The sequence below is a fragment of the Hypomesus nipponensis genome, chromosome 17 (genome assembly GCF_054491055.1).
Source record: "Hypomesus nipponensis isolate SF chromosome 17, ASM5449105v1, whole genome shotgun sequence".
NCBI lineage: Eukaryota > Metazoa > Chordata > Actinopteri > Osmeriformes > Osmeridae > Hypomesus > Hypomesus nipponensis.
The window spans coordinates 448080-472216 of NC_140377.1; the positions used below are offsets into that span (position 1 = coordinate 448080).

At 49.5% G+C, this 24137-nt stretch overlaps 2 protein-coding genes across 4 annotated transcripts; both read left to right on the forward strand.

The window, feature by feature from the left end:
- Positions 1-5866: 5866 nt before the first annotated feature.
- On the forward strand, positions 5867-15709 carry grapa (GRB2 related adaptor protein a). 3 transcript variants are annotated; one of them, XM_084678273.1, is made up of 6 exons: positions 5867-6157; positions 7215-7312; positions 7809-7928; positions 10340-10508; positions 11114-11178; positions 14324-14408. In XM_084678273.1, the coding sequence occupies exons 1-5, from the start codon at positions 6080-6082 to the stop codon at positions 11174-11176; spliced, it is 528 nt and encodes a 175-aa protein (XP_084534399.1). In that variant the 5' UTR covers positions 5867-6079; the 3' UTR covers positions 11177-11178; positions 14324-14408. The 3 variants fall into 3 exon arrangements, with proteins under 3 accessions (XP_084534399.1, XP_084534398.1, XP_084534396.1); XM_084678272.1 differs by lacking the exon at positions 14324-14408 and having other exon boundaries at positions 5868-6157; positions 11114-12476; XM_084678270.1 differs by lacking the exon at positions 11114-11178 and having other exon boundaries at positions 5877-6157; positions 14324-15709.
- Positions 15710-16921: 1212 nt separating this feature from the next.
- sack1ga (scaffolding CK1 anchoring protein Ga) lies at positions 16922-23739 on the forward strand. The gene is given in 6 exon segments (XM_084676865.1): positions 16922-17389; positions 17878-18045; positions 19628-19646; positions 19649-19751; positions 19991-22112; positions 22513-23739. Coding segments are annotated over 6 exon segments (3906 nt in total). The 5' UTR covers positions 16922-16936; the 3' UTR covers positions 23554-23739.
- Positions 23740-24137: the final 398 nt, after the last annotated feature.

A 24137-nucleotide genomic window follows, 5' to 3' on the forward strand; every position in this document is an offset into this window, starting at 1 on the left:
TGAGGAGGAAGAAAAGGAGGGATTGAGACAGAATATGTCAGTCTTCCTATGACATTGAAATTAGATCATTTAAAATCATACAGTAATGATAATAATACAAATAAAATAATATTATTGTTAATACAAAGCATTCTTCAGGAAACCCTTATACTACATTGTCAGGTACTATTTAAAACTTGGAACACAGAGGATCATAGTACAAAACATGCAAAACAATTAAGTAAGGTGAAAACTTGTAGAGCTGAAGTGCAAACATAATGAACATGTCCAGTATGTAAAATACTGACAGCAGCCCTCCTGTCTGAGCAGACAGACAGCAGCCCTCCTGTCTGAGCAGACAGACAGCAGCCCTCCTGTCTGAGCAGACAGACAGCAGCCCTCCTGTCTGAGCAGACAGACAGCAGCCCTCCTGTCTGAGCAGACAGACAGCAGCCCTCCTGTCTGAGCAGACAGACAGCAGCCCTCCTGTCTGAGCAGACAGACAGCAGCCCTCCTGTCTGAGCAGACAGACAGCAGCCCTCCTGTCTGAGCAGAATGACAGCAGCCCTCCTGTCTGAGCAGACAGACAGCAGCCCTCCTGTCTGAGCAGAATGACAGCAGCCCTCCTGTCTGAGCAGACTGACAGCAGCCCTCCTGTCTGAGCAGACAGACAGCAGCCCTCCTGTCTGAGCAGAATGACAGCAGCCCTCCTGTCTGAGCAGACTGACAGCAGCCCTCCTGTCTGAGCAGACAGACAGCAGCCCTCCTGTCTGAGCAGAATGACAGCCTCTCTGTCATGTTGTCTCTGCCTGTTGCATTAAGGAGCACAAGATTAGCCAAAGAAAGCTTAAGTCAAGCTGCTTTAGGCATGTGTTTGTGAGTGTGTTTGTGAGTATGTGTGTGTATTTGTAAGGGTGTGTTTGTGTGTTTGTGAGTGAGCATGTGCAGAAGCACAGATCATAGTATGTCCAATCTACTTATTGCCAAAAGAGGCTGCAGCAATGTACCTCCTCCACACACAAGAGGGCAGCAGAGGACAAGAAAGACCAAGTGTACATTGTGTGGTGTGAGAATGTGTGTGGAGGGGGAGGGTGTTATTGTCTTTTATTTGCAGAGTTTCCCAACAGTCTTCAAGGATATCAGAAACATCCTGCCTCAAGATGATACAAGTCATGCAAAGACACAATTTGTACATGGGATTAATATTTCCTGTTATTAAACATCTCTTTACCACAAAGTTGTTTGTGTGTAGGTGCACCGGCTCTGATGCTGAAACAATATCTGGCATATGAGTCTATGAGCAACTACCAACACATGAATAAAATATAGAAAATGACCCAAAGAGTTGAGGCCCGAGCTGGCTGGGCTGAGGGAGGGAGGGAACAAGGGAAGATCTGCAAGAGACAGAATAAGGAGAAGGAGGGGAAGAGAGAGAGAGAGAATAAGGAGAAGGAGGGGAAGAGAGAGAGACAGAATAAGGAGAAGAAGGGGAAGACAGAGAGAATAAGGAGAAGGAGGGGAAGAGAGAGAGAGAGAGAGAATAAGGAGAAGGAGGGGAAGAGAGAGAGAGAGAGAGAATAAGGAGAAGGAGGGGAAGAGAGAGAGAGAGAGAATAAGGAGAAGGGGGGAAGAGAGAGAGACAGAATAAGGAGAAGAAGGGGAAGAGAGAGAGACAGAATAAGGAGAAGGAGGGGAAGAGAGAGAGACAGAATAAGGAGAAGAAGGGGAAGACAGAGAGAATAAGGAGAAGGAGGGGAAGAGAGAGAGACAGAATAAGGAGAAGAAGGGGAAGAGAAAGAGAGAATAAGGAGAAGGAGGGGAAGAGAGAGAGAATAAAGAGAAGGAGGGGAAGAGAGAGAGAGAATAAGGAGAAGGAGGGGAAGAGAGAGAGAGACAGTGAATATATTTTTTTTACAGAGATTGGAAAAAGGTGAAATGGAGGGATGATAAAAAGAGATAAGGTAGAGATCAAGACAGTGGGTGGATGAGAGAGAGAGAGAGATAGAGGAAGAAAGAGAGAGAAAGAAGGAGAGAGGGAGAGAGAGGGAGGGAGAAAGAGAGAGAGGGGGAGAGAGAGGGAGAGAGACAGAGGGGGAGAGAGAGAAAGAGAGGAAGAGAGTGAAAGAGAGGGAGAGCCAGAAAGTATGGTTTCATTGTAACACGTATTTGTGCCCACCCGGTTGTTCCCCTGCCCACCCGCATCCGCTGAGGTCTCTCACACACACACACACACACACACACTTACCTACATGCACACAAGCAGACACATACACAGACACAGTACAGCCGTGGCCAAAAGTATTGGAAGCAACATACGTTTGGTGTTTGCAAAGCTTGCTGGGTATAATATGACTGCTAACATAATTTCAGTAAGTCATATCATCAGCACAGGGGAAAGTGTGAACTAGTTGTAGCCAGATGAAATCATTCAGATTTTAAGAGCAGATTGTAAAAGAGGGGACTATTTGCATGTATTGAAAATGTTCGCCCGCAAAAAGCTTTAACAAATATGAAATGTGCCATATTGTATTCCAGTATTCTATAGAAACATGTGAATACATTTTCCTCAAATACTGAAACAGCAAAACACAACATTTGTCATTGCCAAAACGTATGGCCACGACTGTACATACTAACATATAGGTGCTGTGCCAGTAACTAACATTTCATGTTTTTTGCCATGCAGGTTGATGGAGAGTGTGTAAACTTATGATCAAGAAAAAATCATTCTCCCGTCTATTTTTACTACTTTTTGTTGACTTGTCCTTCCATGTATTTGCATGTTTATGATCACCTTCATGCAACACATGCAAGACACTGTTAGTCAGGAAAGGTGTGGTGTGTGGTGTGTGAAAAACTCGACCTTGTGAGGCCCTTGTGCTGGAAGCCAGAATCTGGAACGTTGTGTCAGGGTGTGGAGTCTCAGTGTCAGGGTTAGGGGTTAGGGGTGAGGGGTGAGGGGTGAGGGGTGAGGGGTGAGGGGTGAGGGGTGAGGGGAGAGGGGTGAGGGGAGAGGGGAGAGGGGTGAGGGGTGAGGGGTGAGGGGTGAGGGGTGAGGGGAGAGGGGTGAGGGGAGAGGGGTAACACAGTTGTGTGTTGGAGTGAATAGTTGGGCCTGACTGGGATGGAAAAACGAACTTGTGTGTGTGTGTGTATGGTGTCAGTGTGACTGAACACACCTTGAGAGGGTTTCCTTTTGCATGTTGTGGTATCCACAGTCCTCACTGGTCACTGGACGTTACACACTCACGAGACCTCCAGTAAACGCTCAGGTCGGGCTGTCTGTGTGAATGACATGACTCAGCTTCCTGTTCTGTCCTTCAGCATATCATGTGACCAGCTCACTGACTGATGGCTGATATCCTGGGAATGGGGGCTAGTGTCTATAGCCAGTTCTGCTTTCAACCACACTCCTTGTTCCTCTGCCATTACTCACTTACTGCATCCTGTCGCTCAGCCTTCAGTTGTTCCGTCTAGCTTAAAGAGAAACACTTCTCCTCTTTTCTTATGCTCCTCTGCTTCCTCTCCTGCTCCTCTCCTCTCTTCCTCCTCCTCCTCTTCCTGCTTGTCTTGTGTCTCTGTGTTGTTATTGGAACCAGTGAAAAACACTCCTGTGGTGACTGGTAGGTTTGTGCGTGTCTGCATGTGTGATGTTTGGTAGGTGTGTGTGTTGTGTGTGTGTGTCTGCATGTGTGATGTTTGGTAGGTGTGTGTGTTGTGTGTGTGTGTCTGCATGTGTGGTGACTGTTAGGTGCGTGTGTGGTGATTGATATGTATAAGTTCAGTTTGCGAGTTTGCATGAATCACAGGCTCTCCAGAGCTCTGAAACTCCAGCTGTACTACACACACACACACACTCCAGCTGTACTACACACACACACGCTCCAGCTGTACTACACACACACACACACTCCAGCTGTTTTACACACACACACACACACACTCGTGAGTAACAGATGATTATGGTGCCCCTGCCAGTATTCCACCTCAGGCAGAGAACCCCAGAGAGTGCCGCTATAGAGCTGCTGTAGAGCTGCTGTAGAGCTGCTATAGAGCTGCTGTAGAGCTGCTGTGGGGCTGCTGTAGAGCTGCTGTAGAGCTGCTGTAGAGCTGCTGTAGAGCTGCTGTAGAGCTGCTATAGAGCTGCTGTAGAGCTGCTGTAGAGCTGCTGTAGAGCTGCTGTAGAGCTGCTGTAGAGCTGCTATAGAGCTGCTGTAGAGCTGCTATAGAGCTGCTGTAGAGCTTCTGTAGAGCTGCTGTAGAGCTGCTGTAGAGCTGCTGTAGAGCTGCTATAGAGCTGCTGTGGGGCTGCTATAGAGCTGCTATAGAGCTGCTGTGGGGCTGCTGTAGAGCTGCTATAGAGCTGCTATAGAGCTGCTATAGAGCTGCTGTAGAGCTGCTATAGAGCTGCTATAGAGCTGCTGTAGAGCTGCTGTAGAGCTGCTATAGAGCTGCTATAGAGCTGCTATAGAGCTGCTATAGAGCTGCTATAGAGCTGCTGTGGAGCTGCTGTAGAGCTGCTGTAGAGCTGCTGTAGAGCTGCTGTAGAGCTGCTGTAGAGCTGCTATAGAGCTGCTGTAGAGCTGCTGTAGAGCTGCTGTAGAGCTGCTGTAGAGCTGCTGTAGAGCTGCTGTAGAGCTGCTATAGAGCTGCTGTGGGGCTGCTATAGAGCTGCTATAGAGCTGCTGTGGGGCTGCTGTAGAGCTGCTATAGAGCTGCTATAGAGCTGCTATAGAGCTGCTGTAGAGCTGCTATAGAGCTGCTATAGAGCTGCTGTAGAGCTGCTGTAGAGCTGCTATAGAGCTGCTATAGAGCTGCTATAGAGCTGCTATAGAGCTGCTATAGAGCTGCTATAGAGCTGCTGTAGAGCTGCTATAGAGCTGCTATAGAGCTGCTATAGAGCTGCTATAGAGCTGCTGTAGAGCTGCTATAGAGCTGCTATAGAGCTGCTATAGAGCTGCTATAGAGCTGCTGTAGAGCTGCTATAGAGCTGCTGTGGGGCTGCTGTAGAGCTGCTATAGAGCTGCTATAGAGCTGCTATAGAGCTGCTATAGAGCTGCTGTAGAGCTGCTATAGAGCTGCTGTGGGGCTGCTGTAGAGCTGCTATAGAGCTGCTATAGAGCTGCTATAGAGCTGCTGTAGAGCTGCTGTAGAGCTGCTATAGAGCTGCTATAGAGCTGCTATAGAGCTGCTGTGGGGCTGCTGCTAGTGAGTCAAACTCCCTGCTTGGCACACCTGGATATGCTCTAGGTGTGCTGTATTCATTTGTCCTTCCCATACGGGAACCCACAGAGAATGAATCCTAGTAGAAATAAGATGACCTAGATCTGGCACTGTCGATCCCCACAAGTAGGAGAGAAATCACGCAACTGTTCATCCATGTGACAGTCCAGAAACATGAGACAAGGATAGATTCATATACACTCATGCAAACATGCACACCAACACACACCCACATCCAAAGTGCAGGCAGAGCTGGGCTGTACAGGGTGGCCAGGCAGGGCAGTGTTCTGGGTGGACAGAGTTGCCTGTAGGAGAGGAAGTTTCTGGCTGTGCGGCGCTGCTCTGAAGCCACTCCCCTTTCCTGTTCAATAGAACGCTGCTCTCCCGTCTCTCAGCAACACACACTAACACACACTAACATACACACTAACACACACTAACACACACTAACATACACACACATTCGAAGAAACACACTCGGCACCACACAGACACACTCACACACACAGGAACTGCCTCCCACTCACAGTCTCTCTCTCTCTCTCTCTCTCTCTCTCTCTCTCTCTCTCTCTCTCTCTCTCTCTCTCTCTCTGTCTCTCTCTCTCTCTCTCTCTCTCTCTCTCTCTCTCTCTCTCTCTCTCTCTCTCTCTCTCTCTGTTGCTCATGACCGTATTGTAGTAAGAAGCCAGTCGTCTCTCTCTTCTCTAGCGGTTAGAGGTCTCCTTTCCTCCTCTCATTCTCCTCTTCTCTCCTTTATTGCAGCTGCAGAAGAAGACCAACATCTCTGTCCTCATCCTCCCTCCTCTCCACCCCTCTGTCCCCCATCACTAGGGGTTAGTGTGTGTGTCAGTGTGTGTGTGTGTGCTGGGGTCTCACAATGGAGGCAGTAGCTCTTTACACGTTTCGAGCCACAGAGAGAGATGAGCTCAGCTTCACCAAGGGAGACATACTCAAGGTAAGAGAGACACACCTGACACAAACACACTCATATCTGGCACAAGACATAACACACACACACAACACACACATTTTGCACACATATACACACAATTCCACATGTCACAAACACACTCACACACAAACTTGACACAGACAAATGCTAGTACAGCACACATGGATTCAGAGAGGAGAGAGGGACTGGATGGGATTCAGACTCACTGGGTCTCTCAACACTCTGGGAATTATACCAATTATAAATCCTAACACATATTGTGAGGTCGGCAGTATGGTTGTCTAAAGGGACATACTGTACTGGCGACAATCTTGAAAGTTAGATCCAGATTCAGTTGTGTTTGTTACTACTGGGGTTAGATTACACAGTATTGTGTGTGGTTGGTAGATGTGTTAAATCCAAAGCACTGTAGGGGGGAGGGGGGTTGAATCTCTCAATCCACTCCTTTATCCAGTCCACAACTCTACCACTGAGCTAGCTCTTTACCCCAGAACAGTTTTTAGTATATTGGTCACCTTTTTGTAGTAATGTTATTGTCATTTCTCTCTTCTCTTTATCTCTCGCTATCTCTGTGTCTCTCTTTTGCTTTTTCTCTCTCTCTCTATGTCTCTCTCACACACACACTCACAATCACACGCTCACAATCACTCACTCACACACACTCACAATCACACGCTCACAATCACTCACTCACACACACTCACAATCACACGCTCACAATCTGCGTAGTGTGCTGAAGCATAGCGGTTGTGCTGGACTGGTCTGGTGCTACTGAGTGGGCTATGAGCAGAAAGACAGGAAGAGTCCACTTGTGCTCCTTGCTCTTGTGTGTGGGTGTCGCAACCACAGAAAGAGCTTGTTGGTCTAATATGTTGTTTTTGCATTACAAATGACGAATCAGTTTGCCGAAATGATGAACAGAGAAGCTGTATGATGGACATGGGTGATTTGTTCCAGAGCTGTTTATAGGTCAGAGCCCATTTGCCATGGGATTATCACTAAATATGTGTGCGTGTATGTGGGTGTGTGCACCTGTGTTTGTGTGTGTTTCTGACCACAGATCACCAACATGGAGGATGATCCTAACTGGTATACAGCTGAACTCCACAGCAGAAAGGGCTACGTGCCCAAGAACTACATCACCCTACGAGCACATGCGTGAGTGCACACACACACCTCCTGTCCAGAGTTGGCACACATGTGTGTTTCACAGTCTCAGCTAATGTAGCTGTGTGAAGCTACTGAGAGTGTGTGTTGCTGCAGGCATAGTTGGTACTAGTATGGACATCTGTACTGCAGCAGAAGGCCCTTCCAGGGGGAATACACTCGCTCTCTTACGTAACAATACACATGATTTGACGTTGTTTGTGAGTGTGTGTGTTATTGTTTGTGTGTTACTTTGCATACCAGCTCTAATGAAACACTCACACACAAACACCCCCCCACACACACACACACACACACGCACACACACACACGTTGAGTGAGAAAATGCTTAAAATGCACCAGCTGTGTCTTCAAGCCTCTCCATAAATGCACTGTGATGAAACCAGACTAGCTAGAATGGTGAACAAAACATATGTGATGTCTGTGTGCATCCGTGCGTGTGTGCCTGTGTGTGTGTGTTCACCCCTCGGCCCCTGTCCCTGTGCAGCTGGTTTGCTGGCCGGGTGTCCAGAGGGGTGGCAGAGGGCCGTCTCAGACAGAGGGAGTGTGGAGCCTTCCTGGTCAGAGAGAGTGAGAGTGCACCTGGAGAGTTCTCTATGTCTGTCAGGTGAGGACCACACACACTGAGGGACATCTGGGGTTTGGGCACAAGTTTATATATGTGTGTGTGTGGGTCTGGGCCTGGGCTGAGTGTGGGTGTGGCCTGGGTCTGGCCTGGCCTGGTAAAGCAGCTGATTTACATCTCAGCACCACCAGGGCCAGATGGAGCAGGGCTGGTTTTGTGTTAAAAGATGAGTCATTTTGGGAGATAACGCCTTTCAGCTTAAAACTCTCCCTCTGCCTGTTCTGGCCCTCTACCTCCCTCTACCTCTACCTTTCTCTACCTCCCTCTACCTCTCCCCCTCTCCCCCTCTCCCCCTCTCCCCCTCTCCCCCTCTCCCCCTCTCCCCCTCTCCCCCTCTCCCCCTGTCCCCCTCTCTCCCTCTCTCCCTCTCTCTCTCTCCCTCTACCTCCCTCTACCTCCCTCTACCTCCCTCTACCTCCCCTCCCCTCCCTCTCCCTCTACCTCCCCCTCTCCCTCTCCCTCTCCCTCTCCCTCTCCCTCTCCCTCTCCCTCTCCCTCTCCCTCTCCCTCTCCCTCTCCTCTTCTCTCTATCTCTCACTCTGCCTTGTCTGTAGCAATATTAATATTACAGATTTAATCTCTCGCACAACAACCTGACATGGAAAGGATGACACACTCCAAAACATTCTGACACAAACAAACACACACACACATTCTGAAATACACAGGTACACACACAGTACAGTACTGCCAGTCCTGTGTCCACAGAACCATCCTCAGACGGTAGTTTAGGGACTGAAGTAAGATGAGGCAGTGAGAAATAAAGGATGTGAGAATGGAGAGATGGGGGAAAGGAAGAGGGGGCACTGCAGATGACCTTCATGCAGCATGAATTGTGCTGTTTGCTGTAAAGTTATAAATATAACTGTCTGCTGCTGAAGCTTGGGGGGGGGGGGCTTCCCTTGAGCTCATCAGCTTCTCATGAGCTCTCTGTCTCTCTCTCTCTCTCTCTCTCTCTCTCTCTCTCTCTCTCTCTCTCTCTCTCTCTCTCTCTCTCTCTCTCTCTCTCTCTCTCTCTCTCTCTCTCTCTGTCTCTTCTTGCTCTCTCTCTCTTCTATCATGTTCTCTCCTCTCTATGTCTTCTCTCTCTCTATTTCTTCTCTCTACCCCTCTCTCTTACTCTGTTTTCTCTCTGTCTCCTCCTTTGACTTGGAAAGACAACTTCTCTATTGCTTTGGGCCTTAATTAGAATACACTGCATCACAGGCAGAAAGGACTTTGTGTGTCTGTGTGTGTGTGAGAGAGATGTTCTGCTTAGACAGCTGCTGTCTAAGCAGAACAGTCTTTAAATGTCTTTAAATGTTCTCTATGTTGTCCCACTAATGTCTCTGTCTATAATTTATGAAGATGTCAATTCAACAAGCACAACATTTCTAAGCTAATAGATTGCTCTGTCTCTCACTTTCTGTCTGTATCTCTCTTCACTCTCACCCTCTCTCACCCTCTCTCACCCTCTCTCACCCTCTCTCACCCTCTCTCACCCTCTCTCTCACCCTCTCTCACCCTCTCTCACCCTCTCTCACCCTCTCTCTCACCCTCTCTCACCCTCTCTCACCCTCTCTCACCCTCTCTCACCCTCTCTCTCACCCTCTCTCACCCTCTCTCACCCTCTCTCACCCTCTCTCACCCTCTCTCACCCTCTCTCTCACCCTCTCTCACCCTCTCTCACCCTATCTCACCCTCTCTCACCCTCTCTCTCACCCTCTCTCACCCTCTCTCACCCTCTCTCACCCTCTCTCTCACCCTCTCTCACCCTCTCTCACCCTCTCTCACCCTCTCTCACCCTCTCTCACCCTCTCTCTCACTCTCTCACACGCTCTCACACTCTCACACTCTCACACACTCTCTCACTCACTCTCTCTCTCTCTCACTCTCTCTCACCCTCTCTCCTGACAGGAGGCTGCAGTACCACAGCTCATCCAGTAGGGAGCATTAGGAGAATTCATTTGTGTGAGAGAGATCATTCTCATAGAGAGTGAGGGAGAGAGAGAAAGAGAGGGAGATAGAGAGAGAAAGAGAGAGAGAGAGAAAGAGAAAGAGAGCAGGGTAGATTTGTAAGCTCTGTTAACAATCAGAACAGAGACAGGCTGTTCATGGAACACAGCACCTGAAAAGAAAAGGAATTCAGGTTGAAGAAGGTCATAACTCACGATCACCCCTTAGTCATGGTCAGAGAACTTCCTGACTTGGAGAGTAACTGGAGAGTAGAAATGTATGCTTCTATCTTTTCTCTCCTGTCTCATGTTCTTCTCCTTCCACCCCCTAACCTTTCTGAAGCTAATAACTTACTCCCTTTCTCTGTCTGTGTATGTGCGTGTCTACAAGGGGTTCATGTTGTAGAACTAGTTTTGGAGGTACTGCTGTTTTCACCCCCCTCCCCCCCTCTCTACCAGCTATGGAGATCATGTGCAGCATTTCAAGGTGTTGCAGGACACTGCAGGACAGTACTTCATCTGGGACGAGCTCTTCTGCTCCCTAAACCAGCTGGTGGACTTCTACCACAACAACAGCATCGCTAAAGAGAGGGCTGTTTTCCTCAGGGACCCAGAACACTTTGCCAGAGTAAGAACTTCTATCCTATTCTATTCCGTCATGCTTTATTCTATTCTAAGATAGACACCCTGTTCCTTAGGGTTGGGGGAAAAATTGATTCAAGTTTGAATCGCAATTCAGTCTTCTAACGATTCACATCGATTCACACATTTTAAAAATCATATTTTTAAACATATATATTTTTATATATAAAAAAGAGATTACAAATTGAAAAAATCGTGAATCAATTTTTTATCGAATCGTGAGGAACCAAAAGATTCCCACCCCTACTGTTCCTCCAGCAGCTCCTCCCCCCTCTCCACAGGCTCCACCCCTGGACAGGCTCTGGTTCAGCTCCCATGTTAGGATCACCCCACCCCATAACCCCCTGTAGTAGAACTGGAGACACACCCCACCCCATAACCCCCTGTAGTAGAACTGGAGACAGGCTACATAAAAACAGCACCCTGTGCTCATGATGCACATGATGCAAGTATGTTACGTGTTGCAGGATATTTGACATAGTTTTAGATGTCTCATCCACTGAAATCCCATAGGCTCATATCAGCAGATGTCAGGGTGAGAGCCAATCATTTATCTTCTTGTCTCATGACAAGATGCCAATGTTCCCACAGATCTGCATTCCTGAACCACAGTTGGCCACGCCCTGGACCACGCCCCCTGACATCACATCATAAACGTGATGGCTGCATATCACATCACGCAGCAGCACATTGAGGAGTTATTGTGACGCTCAGAACATTATTGTCCTCAGAACAAGGAACAGAGAGTTAAGCTCTCATTCCTCTTCTCTGACCTCCTCACAATGAGCAACACTGTCACTGTAGTGACATTTCGGGTTTACATTTTAGTTGATAATTTTGACACTTACTCGTGTGCAGGATGAAAGGTTGTTCTGACTCATATCCGTGGTTAGCTTGCAATTTCTATAGTGGCTCTTGATCCACAGTTCCTACTCACAAGACCCAGATGACTGACTTTTGATGTCTATTATTATCGTCTTCTTCTTCATCAAAGAACAGAATCTTCACGCTTGCGAAGTAGTTGCAAATATACACAATGTCAAACTAAAATAATAATTGCAAAACTTCAATATTGGTTGACGGATGATGGTCAAAAGCTGTATGCTTCCACAGATACACACGTCTCTCTAATCTAGTCATATATTCTCATTCTAATCACTTACATCACATGTGCAGCACAAGATCTACATTATCCATTAGCAATAATTAAATATTCAAATGCAAAATATTAACAAAGCATTTTCCAATAATTTGGCTCCTACAATCACCTTCATTTCATCACTTCCAGAAGATTAGGAGGGATCGAGATTTAACTAACCCAACTCCTTCTTTACTACATGTAGGCCTACACACACATTAGTACATAAACAGGACCAGCTGACGTGTATGTGTGTACATATTTGCCGTAACTGACGTGGAAATAATGACAGGCTATGCTGCTCAGGAGTACTGAGGAAGTAGGCCTAGCAGGGGCGTTGTTAGACATAAAGCTCTACTGGGTCACAGGCTCACAGGCCCCCCCCTCACAGGGGCACAGGCCCCCTCACAGGGGCACAGGCCCCCTCACTGGGGCACAGGCCCCCTATTCATATCCCTGTTCTTCTTCCAAGTGTGCTGCGCACAATGCACTATAGGCTATAGAAACTCCCCTTGCTTAACCCACTATACAACAGTTCAGGGACGCAAGTTTGATATCAGCTTTGGCAGGGACATCAATAGTTAATGTGACCTACCTCAATTCTGACTTGTGCGCCGAGACCAACACCTGGACTTCTGTGTGCGTGCTGCAGTGGCTATTTGGCAAGCTCCGAAAATGGCACATACATTGGGCACATATAAACTTGTGCCCAATGTGGAATTCTGCGTGCATCAGTTTGTGTTTTCGGTTAAATCTTCCGGGATTATCAATCTAAATTAATGCACTGACTAATAAAGTACATTTTTAAAACTCAAACTTTTGATTTCACTGGGGCACAGCAAAATTATACTGGGGCAGTAAAAAGGGTCTAATGACGCCCCTGGGAAGTAGCCATGATCCTTATCTGACTGTTGACTGTAAAAATAGCAGCTGTTTGTGTGTGCGTGTGTTTTGTGTGCATGTTTGTGATCTGGTTAGAATACCAACCAGCAGCCTTACAGTGGGAACATACACATGAGTGTGTCCCGGCTGCCAGCCAATGAGAGACAGGAAGTTAGCATCTCTCCTGGAGGACAGGGAGAGAGACAGGAAGTTAGCATCTCTCCTGGAGGACAGGGAGAGAGACAGGAAGTTAGCATCTCTCCTGGAGGACAGGGAGAGAGACAGGAAGTTAGCATCTCTCCTGGAGGACAGGGAGAGAGACAGGAAGTTAGCATCTCTCCTGGAGGACAGGGAGAGAGACAGGAAGTTAGCATCTCTCCTGGAGGACAGGGAGAGAGACAGGAAGTTAGCATCTCTCCTGGAGGACAGGGAGAGAGACAGGAAGTTAGCATCTCTCCTGGAGGACAGGGAGAGAGACAGGAAGTTAGCATCTCTCCTGGAGGAAAGGGAGGGAGACAGGAAGTTAGCATCTCTCCTGGAGGACAGGGAGAGAGACAGGAAGTTAGCATCTCTCCTGGAGGACAGGGAGAGAGACAGGAAGTTAGCATCTCTCCTGGAAGACAGGGAGAGAGACAGGAAGTTAGCATCCCAAGCCCTCTCCAAATAACAGTTTATCTTCTCTTTACACTGCAGGAGGGCTGGGCCACTGTAACAGCAGACAGACATTGCTTTTTATTTGAAACTGGCTGAATTTATCTCTAAATTCTCATTGCATTGTCTATTCACTATGACATCCCTTGTTTCATGCTGTGCTTTTACATGACTTTCATGTTTCTCAGGAAACACACGCTCCTGAAGCTCAGGTATATCAAGCCTGGAAGTAGATTTCCTTTCATCCTAATCTCAGACTCCATCCTCCATCCTGAAGCAAACAGTACCGCAGATCATGTATACAGTGTCTATATCTACCATTTATACAGGATCTATAGAGGACTGTGCATGTAAGTAAGTAATTAAGTAAGACTTTATTTATATAGCACATTTCATACAAGAATTGTAGCTCAAGGTGCTTTACATAAAATCAATAAAATGTCGGCTTCATTCACACTGTGAATGCTCAGTGCTCAGCCTGTTTAGACTTGTTAACCACTTTATTGAGACTTAGGCTGCATTATGCAAATCAGAAGTGTGTTTATATTCTGGTTATTGATAGTCTGACTTGGGTTGGGCTGCCCCACATGTTCTGAACTACATTTACATTTACATTTATTCATTTAGCAGACGCTTTTATCCAAAGCGACTTCCAAAAGAGAGCTTTTCAAAGTGCATAGGTCACTGATAATAACAACAAGACACAACATGCCCCAAAAGCATTGCGGGTAGCGAAAACAAGAAGCACACATTGTGACTAAAAACTATGTGTCAGCAGAACTGACCTGTAGAGGTGCAGAGGTGGAGAAGTGGAGGGGTGGAGAGGTGGAGAGGTGGAGAAGTGGAGAAGTGTAGAAGTGGAGAGGTGGAGAAGTGGAGAAGTGGAGAAGTGGAGAAGTGGAGAGGTGGAGAAGTGGAGAAGTGGAGAAGTGGAGAAGTGGAGAAGTGGAGAAGTGGAGAGGTGGAGAAGTGGAGAAGTGGAGAGGTGGGGAGGTGCGACCGGGGGGTTTATGTTTATGTAGGAACTGTTTCTTCCTCAGTGTGTACTGTCATTACCTGTAACACGACATGTTCTCCCCCTCCCCTCTCTCCCCTCCTGTCCTCCTTCCCCCTTCTCCTCCCTCCTCCAGCGCCCCCACCATGCCCACGCCCTTTTTGACTTCCCCGCCCACCACCCATCCCAGCTTCGTTTCGTACGAGGTGATGTCATCGATGTCCTCGACAGCTCGGACTCACTGCGCTGGAAGGGCCGTTGCCACGGACGCGTTGGCTACTTTCCCCCGGAGTACGTCCAGCCCATCTACCACTGACCTGTCAATCAACCAAGCCCCTATCCCCAACAACACAGACCCCATGATGCCAGTAGAGCTAGACTCTAGACCCTAGAGCTAGACCCTGACCCTACCTCTGGATCTATGCTGGCAGGTCTGCTGCTCCACTAACTCAGTGACTGAACCTCTGCAGCCCTGCAGAGCCCTGGCGCCTCCACACTGGCACCTTCACACTGGCACCTCCACACTGGCACCTTCACACTGGCACCTCCACACTGGCACCTTCACACTGGCACCTCCACACTGGCACCTCCACACTGGGACCTCCACACTGGCACCTTCACACTGGCACCTTCACACTGGGACCTTCACACTGGGACTTCCACACTGGGACCTCCACACTGGCACCTTCACACTGGCACCTCCACACTGGCACCTCCACACTGGCACCTCCACACTGGGACCTCCACACTGGCACCTTCACACTGGCACCTTCACACTGGGACCTTCACACTGGGACTTCCACACTGGGACCTCCACACTGGTACCTTCACACTGGCACCTCCACACTGGCACCTCCACACTGGCACCTTCACACTGGCACCTCCACACTGGGAAGAGAGTGGAGACACAGGGATTCATTGTGTTGATACAGGTTAGAGTGTTCTTCTGACACTGCAGATTACTGTAGAGGTTGGTTGGTGTGGATTGGTCTAAAGCTGTTTGGGTGTGTGTGCTTATGAGTGGCCTTCTCTCTGTGTGACAACAGCCCAGTGATCTGGGGAAACAGCCCAGTGATCTGGGGAAACAGCCCAGTGATCTGGGGAAACAGCCCAGTGATCTGGGGAAACAGCCCAGTGATCTGGGGAAACAGGCCAGTGATCTGGGGAAACAGCCCAGTGATCTGGGGAAACAAACTGATATCAGCTTTGTCTTCTTAGTCAGCTTGACTGTTTGGCCCCTTACTCTATTCTTTAAAACATCTTTGGACTTTACTCATATTTATTTGTGCTCATTCAAGGTCTCTGCTGTAAAATCATGTTAAACATTATAAAGTCACAAATGTTGTGTTGATCATAGTCAAATCCAATTCAAACTACCTTTTATCTGTATAGCACTTTCTACAATTAATGTAACTAAGTAACTATGAGGCATAACAGTAAGACTGGCCGATTCAAATCTTAAATCTTTTATTCCTTCAACTGTTATAACTATGAGGATTAAATAAAGTTAGATAACATTCCACTATTTGTATTTATGTCGGTGTGTATGTGTGTGTGTGTGTGTGTGTGTGTGTGTGTGTGTGTGCTATGTGTGGAATGCAGGCGCTGTAGGCCTCTCATCAGGATGTTATGTTTAAAGAGCAGGAAATGAGGTCGCATCCCACAATCCCCCTGGGTGAGATGACTTGTGAGTCTTCTGTTAGTGTCAGCTCGCAGCTGCTGTGGATGGACTAGACACTGAAGATAAAGTAGATGGGGCTAAAACACAAGTGAACAGAAATAGCATTGTTTGTTCTTTTTACAGCAAATACATCACTTTAATGTTAGTCTAGTTTAGTGTGTTTGTGTCTAATCCATGATACAATTTCATGAGTCAGACAAAAACTGCATAGGCAGTGCACACAGATAAATACTACAGATCTCTGCTTACCACACACACACACACACACACACGCACACGCACAGAAAGAAAAAAAGAGAGAGGGAGAGAGAGAGAGAGAGAGAGAGAGAGAGAGAGAGAGAGAGAGAGAAAGAGAGAGAAAGAGAGAGAAAGAGAGAGAAAGAGAGAGAGAGAGAGAGAGAGAGAGAGAGAGAGAGAGAGAGAGAGAGAGAGAAGAGAGAGGGAGGGAGAGAGAGAGAGAGAGAGAGAGAGAGAGAGAGAGAGAGAGAGAGAGAGAAAGAGAGAAAGAGAGAAAGAGAGAGAGAGATCAGTTTGGTCTCTTCAGGGTGGAATTATTTCTTAAAAGGTAAAAAATTGCCTTCGGTTCTGTGTTGTCGGCTAATCTGTACATGCAGATCTTGCTCTGTCAAATTGGATGAACAGCTCATCACATAGATCTTTAGGCCATCTGAAAAGTCGACGCCCACACCTTTTATCAAAGCGATAACACATGACGCCTTCCGCTAAAGTTTAAACTCATTAGAGGCAGGGCTGTGTAGCGGGTCACGTGACAGGTGTATCGTTTCACACCTGTCCTGTATGTCGTGGTGGCTGACGGCTCGCGGGTGAACGTGATGGACTGGCGGGTGTGCAGTCCACCGGTAATGGAAGGCATAGATTAGTAATGCCACATGGCTGAATCAAACTTGTAGGCAAAAAGTTATACAGTATCCGTCACTCTACTCAAGTACCTTTACTGGTACTGCCTGTATATAGCCCAGGATTTTCTATTCTCCAAAGAATAGGCTACGGGGACGAACTTCTTTTGAGATAAATTTTGAACTAATAACTGACTTTTTTTCTCAAACCATGGCGTTATCTCAGATCCACTGTTTGGATAACAACAATGTAAATCCCCGGACACACGAGTCCAAACCGGAATTTTTATACTGTGAGGACCAGAGGCTCGCTCTGGAGGCGCTCCTCGAAGACGGCAGCGAGGCGTTTGAGAAGTTCCTCTGCGCGCAAAAAGTGCGGAACTTTCTATCAGACCCCGAACTACACTGGCTTAGGGCGACCGTGGAGGTGTATGACCCGGGCTCAGAGCACTTTCAGGTGGACCCAGAGAGCGATGATCCCACACTATCTCTCCAGTACTGGCCGGAGCGGTCTGACTGCTCCTTGGCCGAGCTGGAGCTGGGCTGGCCGGACAGCTCTGCTTACCGGGGGGTGACGCGCGTCAACGTGTACACGCAGCCACCACTGCACGAGCCCACTCACGTTAAAGAAATGATTAGAAGAACGATAGCTCAGGCGCAAAAGGTAGGCGGGCTAAATCGCACAATTGGAAAAAAACCGATATTTGTGATGAACACAAATAAAACGAGGGTACATATAGACCTGTTCCGCAGCAGTTGCACCTTCATCTAAATATGTTGCCCATATTAATCGTATTGAGCACAGTAGTGGTATGTTGCATTAATGTATGGGGTTAACTGGGAGATAAAAACTGCTGTAGACGGGCACAGTATTTTCAGACAGACGTGTCTCTGTGTTATAGGTCAGAGTACACGTGCCTGTTAGGGCTGTTCAGACAAAGTTCACTCCTGTTTACAGAACACAGGCTTCCACAACTGTCACTGTATACCTTGTAGATAGGAATGAGCCACTGTATAGATATCACCCTGTAATAAATGCAGCTTGAAAACAAAGCTCAGGAATGCAGAGAAGATTGTAATGTGCTGGCAGAAGTTTTCACTTGGTAGTTCGGAGTTCTTCACAGCAGTGTGTGTGACGGTGTGTGTGTGCAGGTGATTGCCGTGGTGATGGACGTGTTCACTGATGTGGACATATTCAGAGACCTGCTGGATGTTAGCTTCAAGGGGAAGGTCTCCGTCTACATCCTGTTGGAGCGGACTGCCATTCCTCACTTCCTGTCCATGTGTGAGAGAGCAGGCATGCACTCCGGACACCTGAAGGTTAAGATCGCTCTCTCTCACACACACATCATATGATAGGAAAAAGATATGAACAGGAAGAAACTTGGTAGGACAGGGGTAACTAGGCTGGGTAGGACAGGGGTAACTAGGCTGGGTAGGACAGGGGTAACTAGGCTGGATAGGACAGGGGTAACTAGGCTGGATAGGACAGGGTTAACTAGGCTGGATAGGACAGGGTTAACTAGGCTGGGTAGGACAGGGGTAACTAGGCTGGATAGGACAGGGTTAACTAGGCTGGGTAGGACAGGGTTAACTAGGCTGGATAGGACAGGGTTAACTAAGCTGGATAGGACAGGGTTAACTAGGCTGGATAGGACAGGGTTAACTAGGCTCGGTAGGACAGGGTTAACTAGGCTGGGTAGGACAGGGTTAACTTGGCTGGATAGGACAGGGTTAACTAGGCTGGATAGGACAGGGTTAACTAGGCTGGATAGGACAGGGTTAACTAGGCTGGATAGGACAGGGTTAACTAGGCTGGGTAGGACAGGGTTAACTAGGCTGGGTAGGACAGGGTTAACTAGGCTGGGTAGGACAGGGTTAACTAGGCTGGATAGGACAGGGTTAACTAGGCTGGGTAGGACAGGGTTAACTAGGCTGGGTAGGACAGGGTTAACTAGGCTGGGTAGGACAGGGTTAACTAGGCTGGGTAGGACAGGGTTAACTAGGCTGGGTAGGACAGGGTTAACTACGCTGGGTTGGACAGGCTGTAATGGTCTCATTAGTTTATGTGAACATGCAGAACATTCAGAGGGCCCAGTATAATGGCAGACTGATTGAGCCATGCTGATAACAGACCTTTGGCTCCAGGGTATGGGTACACACACACACACACACTTACACTGTAGACATACAGACATCAAACACACATACACACAAAAAGCAAAACACACCAAAAGACACGCACACAAAGACATGAATAAACACAGACATCCCTGTTCCAAGCTATCCACAGGCTCGGACATCCATGGAGGGACACACACACACACTGTCTCACACACACTCTCTGACACACACGCTCTCACACACACTCTCTCACACACACACTCTCTCACACACACTGTCTCACACACACTCTCTGACACACACGCTCTCACACACACTCTCTCACACACACACTCTCACACACACACTCTCTCACACACACACTCTCTCACACACACTGACTCACACACACTCTCTGACACACACGCTCTCACACACACTCTCCCCCAGGGTGAGATGTAGAGCACACAGATCCCAGTCTGCAGGGGACCCTGTAACACACGCACCAGAGGGTCCTGGGAGGTCCAGGTGTGTCCTCTATAACCTGTACCACAGAGCTGGTTTCCTAGATACTATTTACTCTTTTCAGATGAGGTCATGTGCTTGTGAGATCATGTCTGACACTGTCCTATCCAGGAAGAGGAGAGGGAGGGAGACAGAAGGGGAGGGCCAGAGATAGGGAAAGTGCCGGACACTTTCATTTTGTTTATTCTGTTGAACCCTTTTACAACAGGGTGTTCACAGTGTGTGTGTGTGTGTGTGTGTGTGTGTGTGTGTGTGTGTGTGTATGTGTGTATAGAACCTGCGAGTGCGTTGTGGGGGGGAGCAGAGTTCTATACACGTTCCTGTAACAGGGTCCGGGGCAGGCTGGGACACCGGTTCATGTTTGTGGACGGAGACAAAGCTGTGTCTGGATCCTACAGGTGAGGCTGTGTTTGGGACACAAAGGGGTTCCCTCCCAAACCCTGATGCCTGAGTTTGTTTAGTGTTTTTCTAGTGGAAGGATTACGACCAGGGGAGCGATGGAGGGCACAGCACACCAGAGGCATGTGTCCTGTCCATGTCAGAACACAACCCTCACCCTCATGTCATCTTAAGTTTAATATGTGACCATACTGTTACCTCACTCGTGTGTGTGATTGTGTGTGTGTTTGTTTGTCAGTTTCACCTGGATGGCGTCACGTTTGGATAGACACCTGGTCACCGTGGTAACGGGCCAGGCTGTGGAGGCCTTCGACCGGCTGTTCCGTGACCTCTACCTGACCTCCAGTGCCGTCAGCCTCAGCAAGGTAACCATGGAGACGGAACCCCAACCAGAGCCCCTCCTCCAACCCGCCGCTGTGGCTCCTCCTTCTGCTGCTGTTGCTAGGAAACTCATCAACCCCAAATACGCTCTGGTTACCCTGGGCAATGCTAACTCAAGCCCCGCCCCGTCAAACAAGGACAGCGCCAAGAACTCCCAGAATCCCAAGGGGCTGACTCAGAAAAAGAGGGTTAAAGAGCCAGAAGAAGTCCCACCGCTTCACCCTGGATTGGCCGACCTAGAGAAGGCCTACCTGATCCCCTACCTGCCCACTTGGCCTGACCCCGACCCCCCCAGTGATGTCATCGGCTTCATAAACGTGCGTGACTCCAGCCGACCCCTGCAGGTGCACCTGCAGAGGTCAGAGAGATTTGAGACGAGCCACGCCATCAAGTTCAGCTCCCCCTTCAGCAAGCCTGAGACCCCAGACCTGACCCAGCCTAAAGCTGTCAACACCTCGAAACCTGAACACAACCTCAACACACACACCCCTCCACCTGAACACAACCTCAACACACACACCCCTCCACCTGAACACAACCTCAACACACACACCCCTCCACCTGAACACAACCTCAACACACACACCCCTCCACCTGAACACAACCTCAACACACACACCCCTCCACCTGAACACAACCTCAACACACACACCCCTCCACCTGAACACAACCTCAACACACACACCCCTCCACCTGAACACAACCTCAACACACACACCCCTCCACCTGAACACAACCTCAACACACACACCCCTCCACCTGAACACAACCTCAACTTGAGTCTTAACACACAGACTCCTAACACTGGACCCAACCTTAACCCACAGATTAATACGCACCCTTTAAACCCTAACCCTCATAAGCCTACAGCCTTCCATCCCACACACACTCACACTACCACACACATCTCCCTTACACCAAACCAGACACACGTACAGCCCCAGCCCTCACCCCAGCCCAGCCCAGCACCTCTGTCACCCCCTCTGGATTCCAGACAGGACAGGACCCCTCCCCCTGTGCTGCTCACCCGCTCACTCCTCCCCACCATCCCTCCCCACACCACGGACCCGATACCTTCTGGACTCACCCTCAACACACACGACACACACACAGCCGCACAGTCTCCACCGCAGCATGGAGACCTACCCACAGACAAACCTGATGTACGGTCACACTCTGACCTGCGGACAAACACACCAGAGAGGCGGACCTCCACACCTGAGGTGGGCGATGGCTCCAGGTGTGTCTCTCCCAGGAGAGACTCCACCACCTCAGACGAGTACTACGAGTGCTGTGACTCTCTGCAGACTGACTCTCTGCTGGATGTGAAAGGCCTCCGCAAGGACCCCGAGGAGCAGGGCCGCACTCCTGGTTCACACGCTCCTGGTTCACACGCTCCTGGTTCACACGCTCCTGGTTCACATGCTCCTGGTTCACACGCTCCTGGTTCACACGCTCCTGGCTCACACGCTCCTGGTTCACATGCTCCTGGTTCACACGCTCCTGGTTCACACGCTCCTGGTTCACACGCTCCTGGTTCACATGCTCCTGGTTCACACGCTCCTGGTTCACACGCTCCTGGTTCACACGCTCCTGGTTCAGCACCAGCCCCAGCCTCATCTTCAGACCCTCAGAGCTCTACACCTTTACTGACACACACACCTAGCACCAAAAGACGTGCCCCTCGGCCCCCCATAGCATCAGCAGGCCCTTCCCCTGACAGAGGCCGCCCAGCAGGGATACCAGCAGAGATACCAGCAGGGATACCAGCAGAGATACCAGCAGGGATACCAGCAGAGATACCAGCAGAGATACCAGCAGAGATACCAGCAGGGATACCAGCAGAGATACCAGCAGAGATACCAGCAGGGATACCAGCAGAGATACTAGCAGGGATGCCAGAGTACCCACATGTGGCGAGACCAGCGTCAGAAAGGAGAAAAAGACCCCTGCACATTAGAGAGACAGACGGGAGGAAGGTGAGTGACAAGACACACACACACACAGCCTTGTCTATGCTGGACAACAGTGACTATTCATGTCAGAAACATCCCATCAGTGTCCCAGCCTCTGGTGATTCAGCATGAAGCACATCTGAGCATGTCTAGTCACACGAGAACACTGGAATATTGAAGGAGAGTGTGCAAAAAGCTACAGACATTTAATGAATCATGTGTTCACAGTCATGGAGTATTTATGAACTGGTAAAAGCATGAAACCCTTTAATGATGCTCACTTGTGTGTCCACACACACCCATTTTGCCAGTTTTTAAATGATTCATTAATATCCATTCTTTTGCACCTTTCTCTGTCTGTCTCTTTCTATCTCTGTCTTCTTCTCCCACCACCATCTCGCCATCTCTCCCTGCTGTCTGCCAGCCTGTGACATTGACCCCGAGGCCTCCGGCCCCAAGCCCTCCCGGGAGGGGGCAGCACAACGAAAGCCCCCCCACTAAACCTCCCCGGCTGTTTGTGGGGAGATACCTCAGCCAGGGAAGGGCCAGGGAGACTCCGCCCCCACACGACCCCCCCAGCAGGCAGACCAGGGAGACTCCGCCCCCACACGACCCCCCCAGCAGGCAGACCAGGGAGACTCCGCCCCCACACGACCCCCCCAGCAGGCAGACCAGGGAGACTCCGCCCCCACACGACCCCCCCAGCAGGCACACCAGGGAGACTCCGCCCCCACACGACCCCCCCAGCAGGCAGACCAGGGAGACTCCGCCCCCACACGACCCCCCCAGCAGGCACACCAGGGAGACTCCGCCCCCACACGACCCCCCCAGCAGGCAGACCAGGGAGACTCCGCCCCCACACGACCCCCCCAGCAGGCAGACCAGGGAGACTCCGCCCCCACACGACCCCCCCAGCAGGCAGACCAGGGAGACTCCGCCCCCACACGACCCCCCCAGCAGGCAGACCAGGGAGACTCCGCCCCCACATGACCCCCCCCGCAGGCAGACTTCCTTTCAGCCAGGGAGGAGACTGGTGGAGGGCTCCCCTGCCAGGACATCCCCAGCAGGGGAGCGGAGGAGAAGCCTTAGGAGCAGCTTGGCTCAGGCCAGCACCAGACCTCAGCCTCTGCAGCGCTCCCAGTCCTGTGCCCCATTCTCCCAGGCCTCCGAACCTGGAGGAGGTGAACGGGCTGGGGCCGGGGCTGGTCAGGAGGGGGTCAAGGCTCCGTTCGCTCTGTCCTTCAGCAGGTTGTACCAGCTGAAGAGTCTGAAGGAGAGGATGAGCAGGAGCCCAACTCAGAAGAGAGCCCCGCCCACGCAAGAGAGAGCCCCGCCCACGCGGGAGAGAGCCCCGCCCACACAGGAGAGAGTCCTGCCCACGCAAGAAAGAGCCCGGCACACGCAGGAGAGAGCCCCGCCCACGCAGGAGAGAGCCCTGCCCACGCAGGGGCAGTCTGACCCCTGACCTCTCTCCCGGGACCACAGGGACTTCCTGGGGAAACTTGTGACTCATGAGGTCATTAAAAGCACTGACTGTGTAGGTCTTCTATGGGGATATGTCTGACTTAAGGTGTCATTGGAGGAACAGGACTGTTTATATGTGTGTTGAGTGGAATCAATTTAAGAAATAACAATAAAAATCTAAATGTTGTACCTTGGTATGTTTCTGATTTCTGTGTTGACCAGTGAGTGGAGTGGAGCAACAGATACTCTAACATGTGTTTTGTTACTGTTGAGATATTATGGAGATTCAGTGATTGTAAAAAAAGAGAAAGAGAACAAGAGAGAGAAATTAAGTGACCTCTTATATGACATCAAACACAGAGTGCCACAGGGGATGCAGGTGCTCACAAGCAGCCAGGACACACACACACACACACTTACCTCAGGGCACAGTTGAAATGTCAGGGAAGGTTATGAGGAGGAAACGCTATCCTACAGAGTCTGGGTTGTCTGTGTGGGGGAGGTAGAGTGGAGCAACCATAGGATAAGGTCACAGACTACACTACTGCACACCACACAGATACACAACCTATAGGAAGACATCCT

Bases quoted from the DNA above. Each gene is read 5' to 3' on its own strand.
- grapa (XM_084678270.1), top strand. From the start codon at position 6,080: ATGGAGGCAGTAGCTCTTTACACGTTTCGAGCCACAGAGAGAGATGAG. The intron at 7,313-7,808 runs GTGAGTGCACAC...GTCCCTGTGCAG, and splicing joins ATCACCCTACGAGCACATGC to CTGGTTTGCTGGCCGGGTGT. The intron at 10,509-14,323 runs GTAAGAACTTCT...TCCCTCCTCCAG, and splicing joins ACCCAGAACACTTTGCCAGA to CGCCCCCACCATGCCCACGC.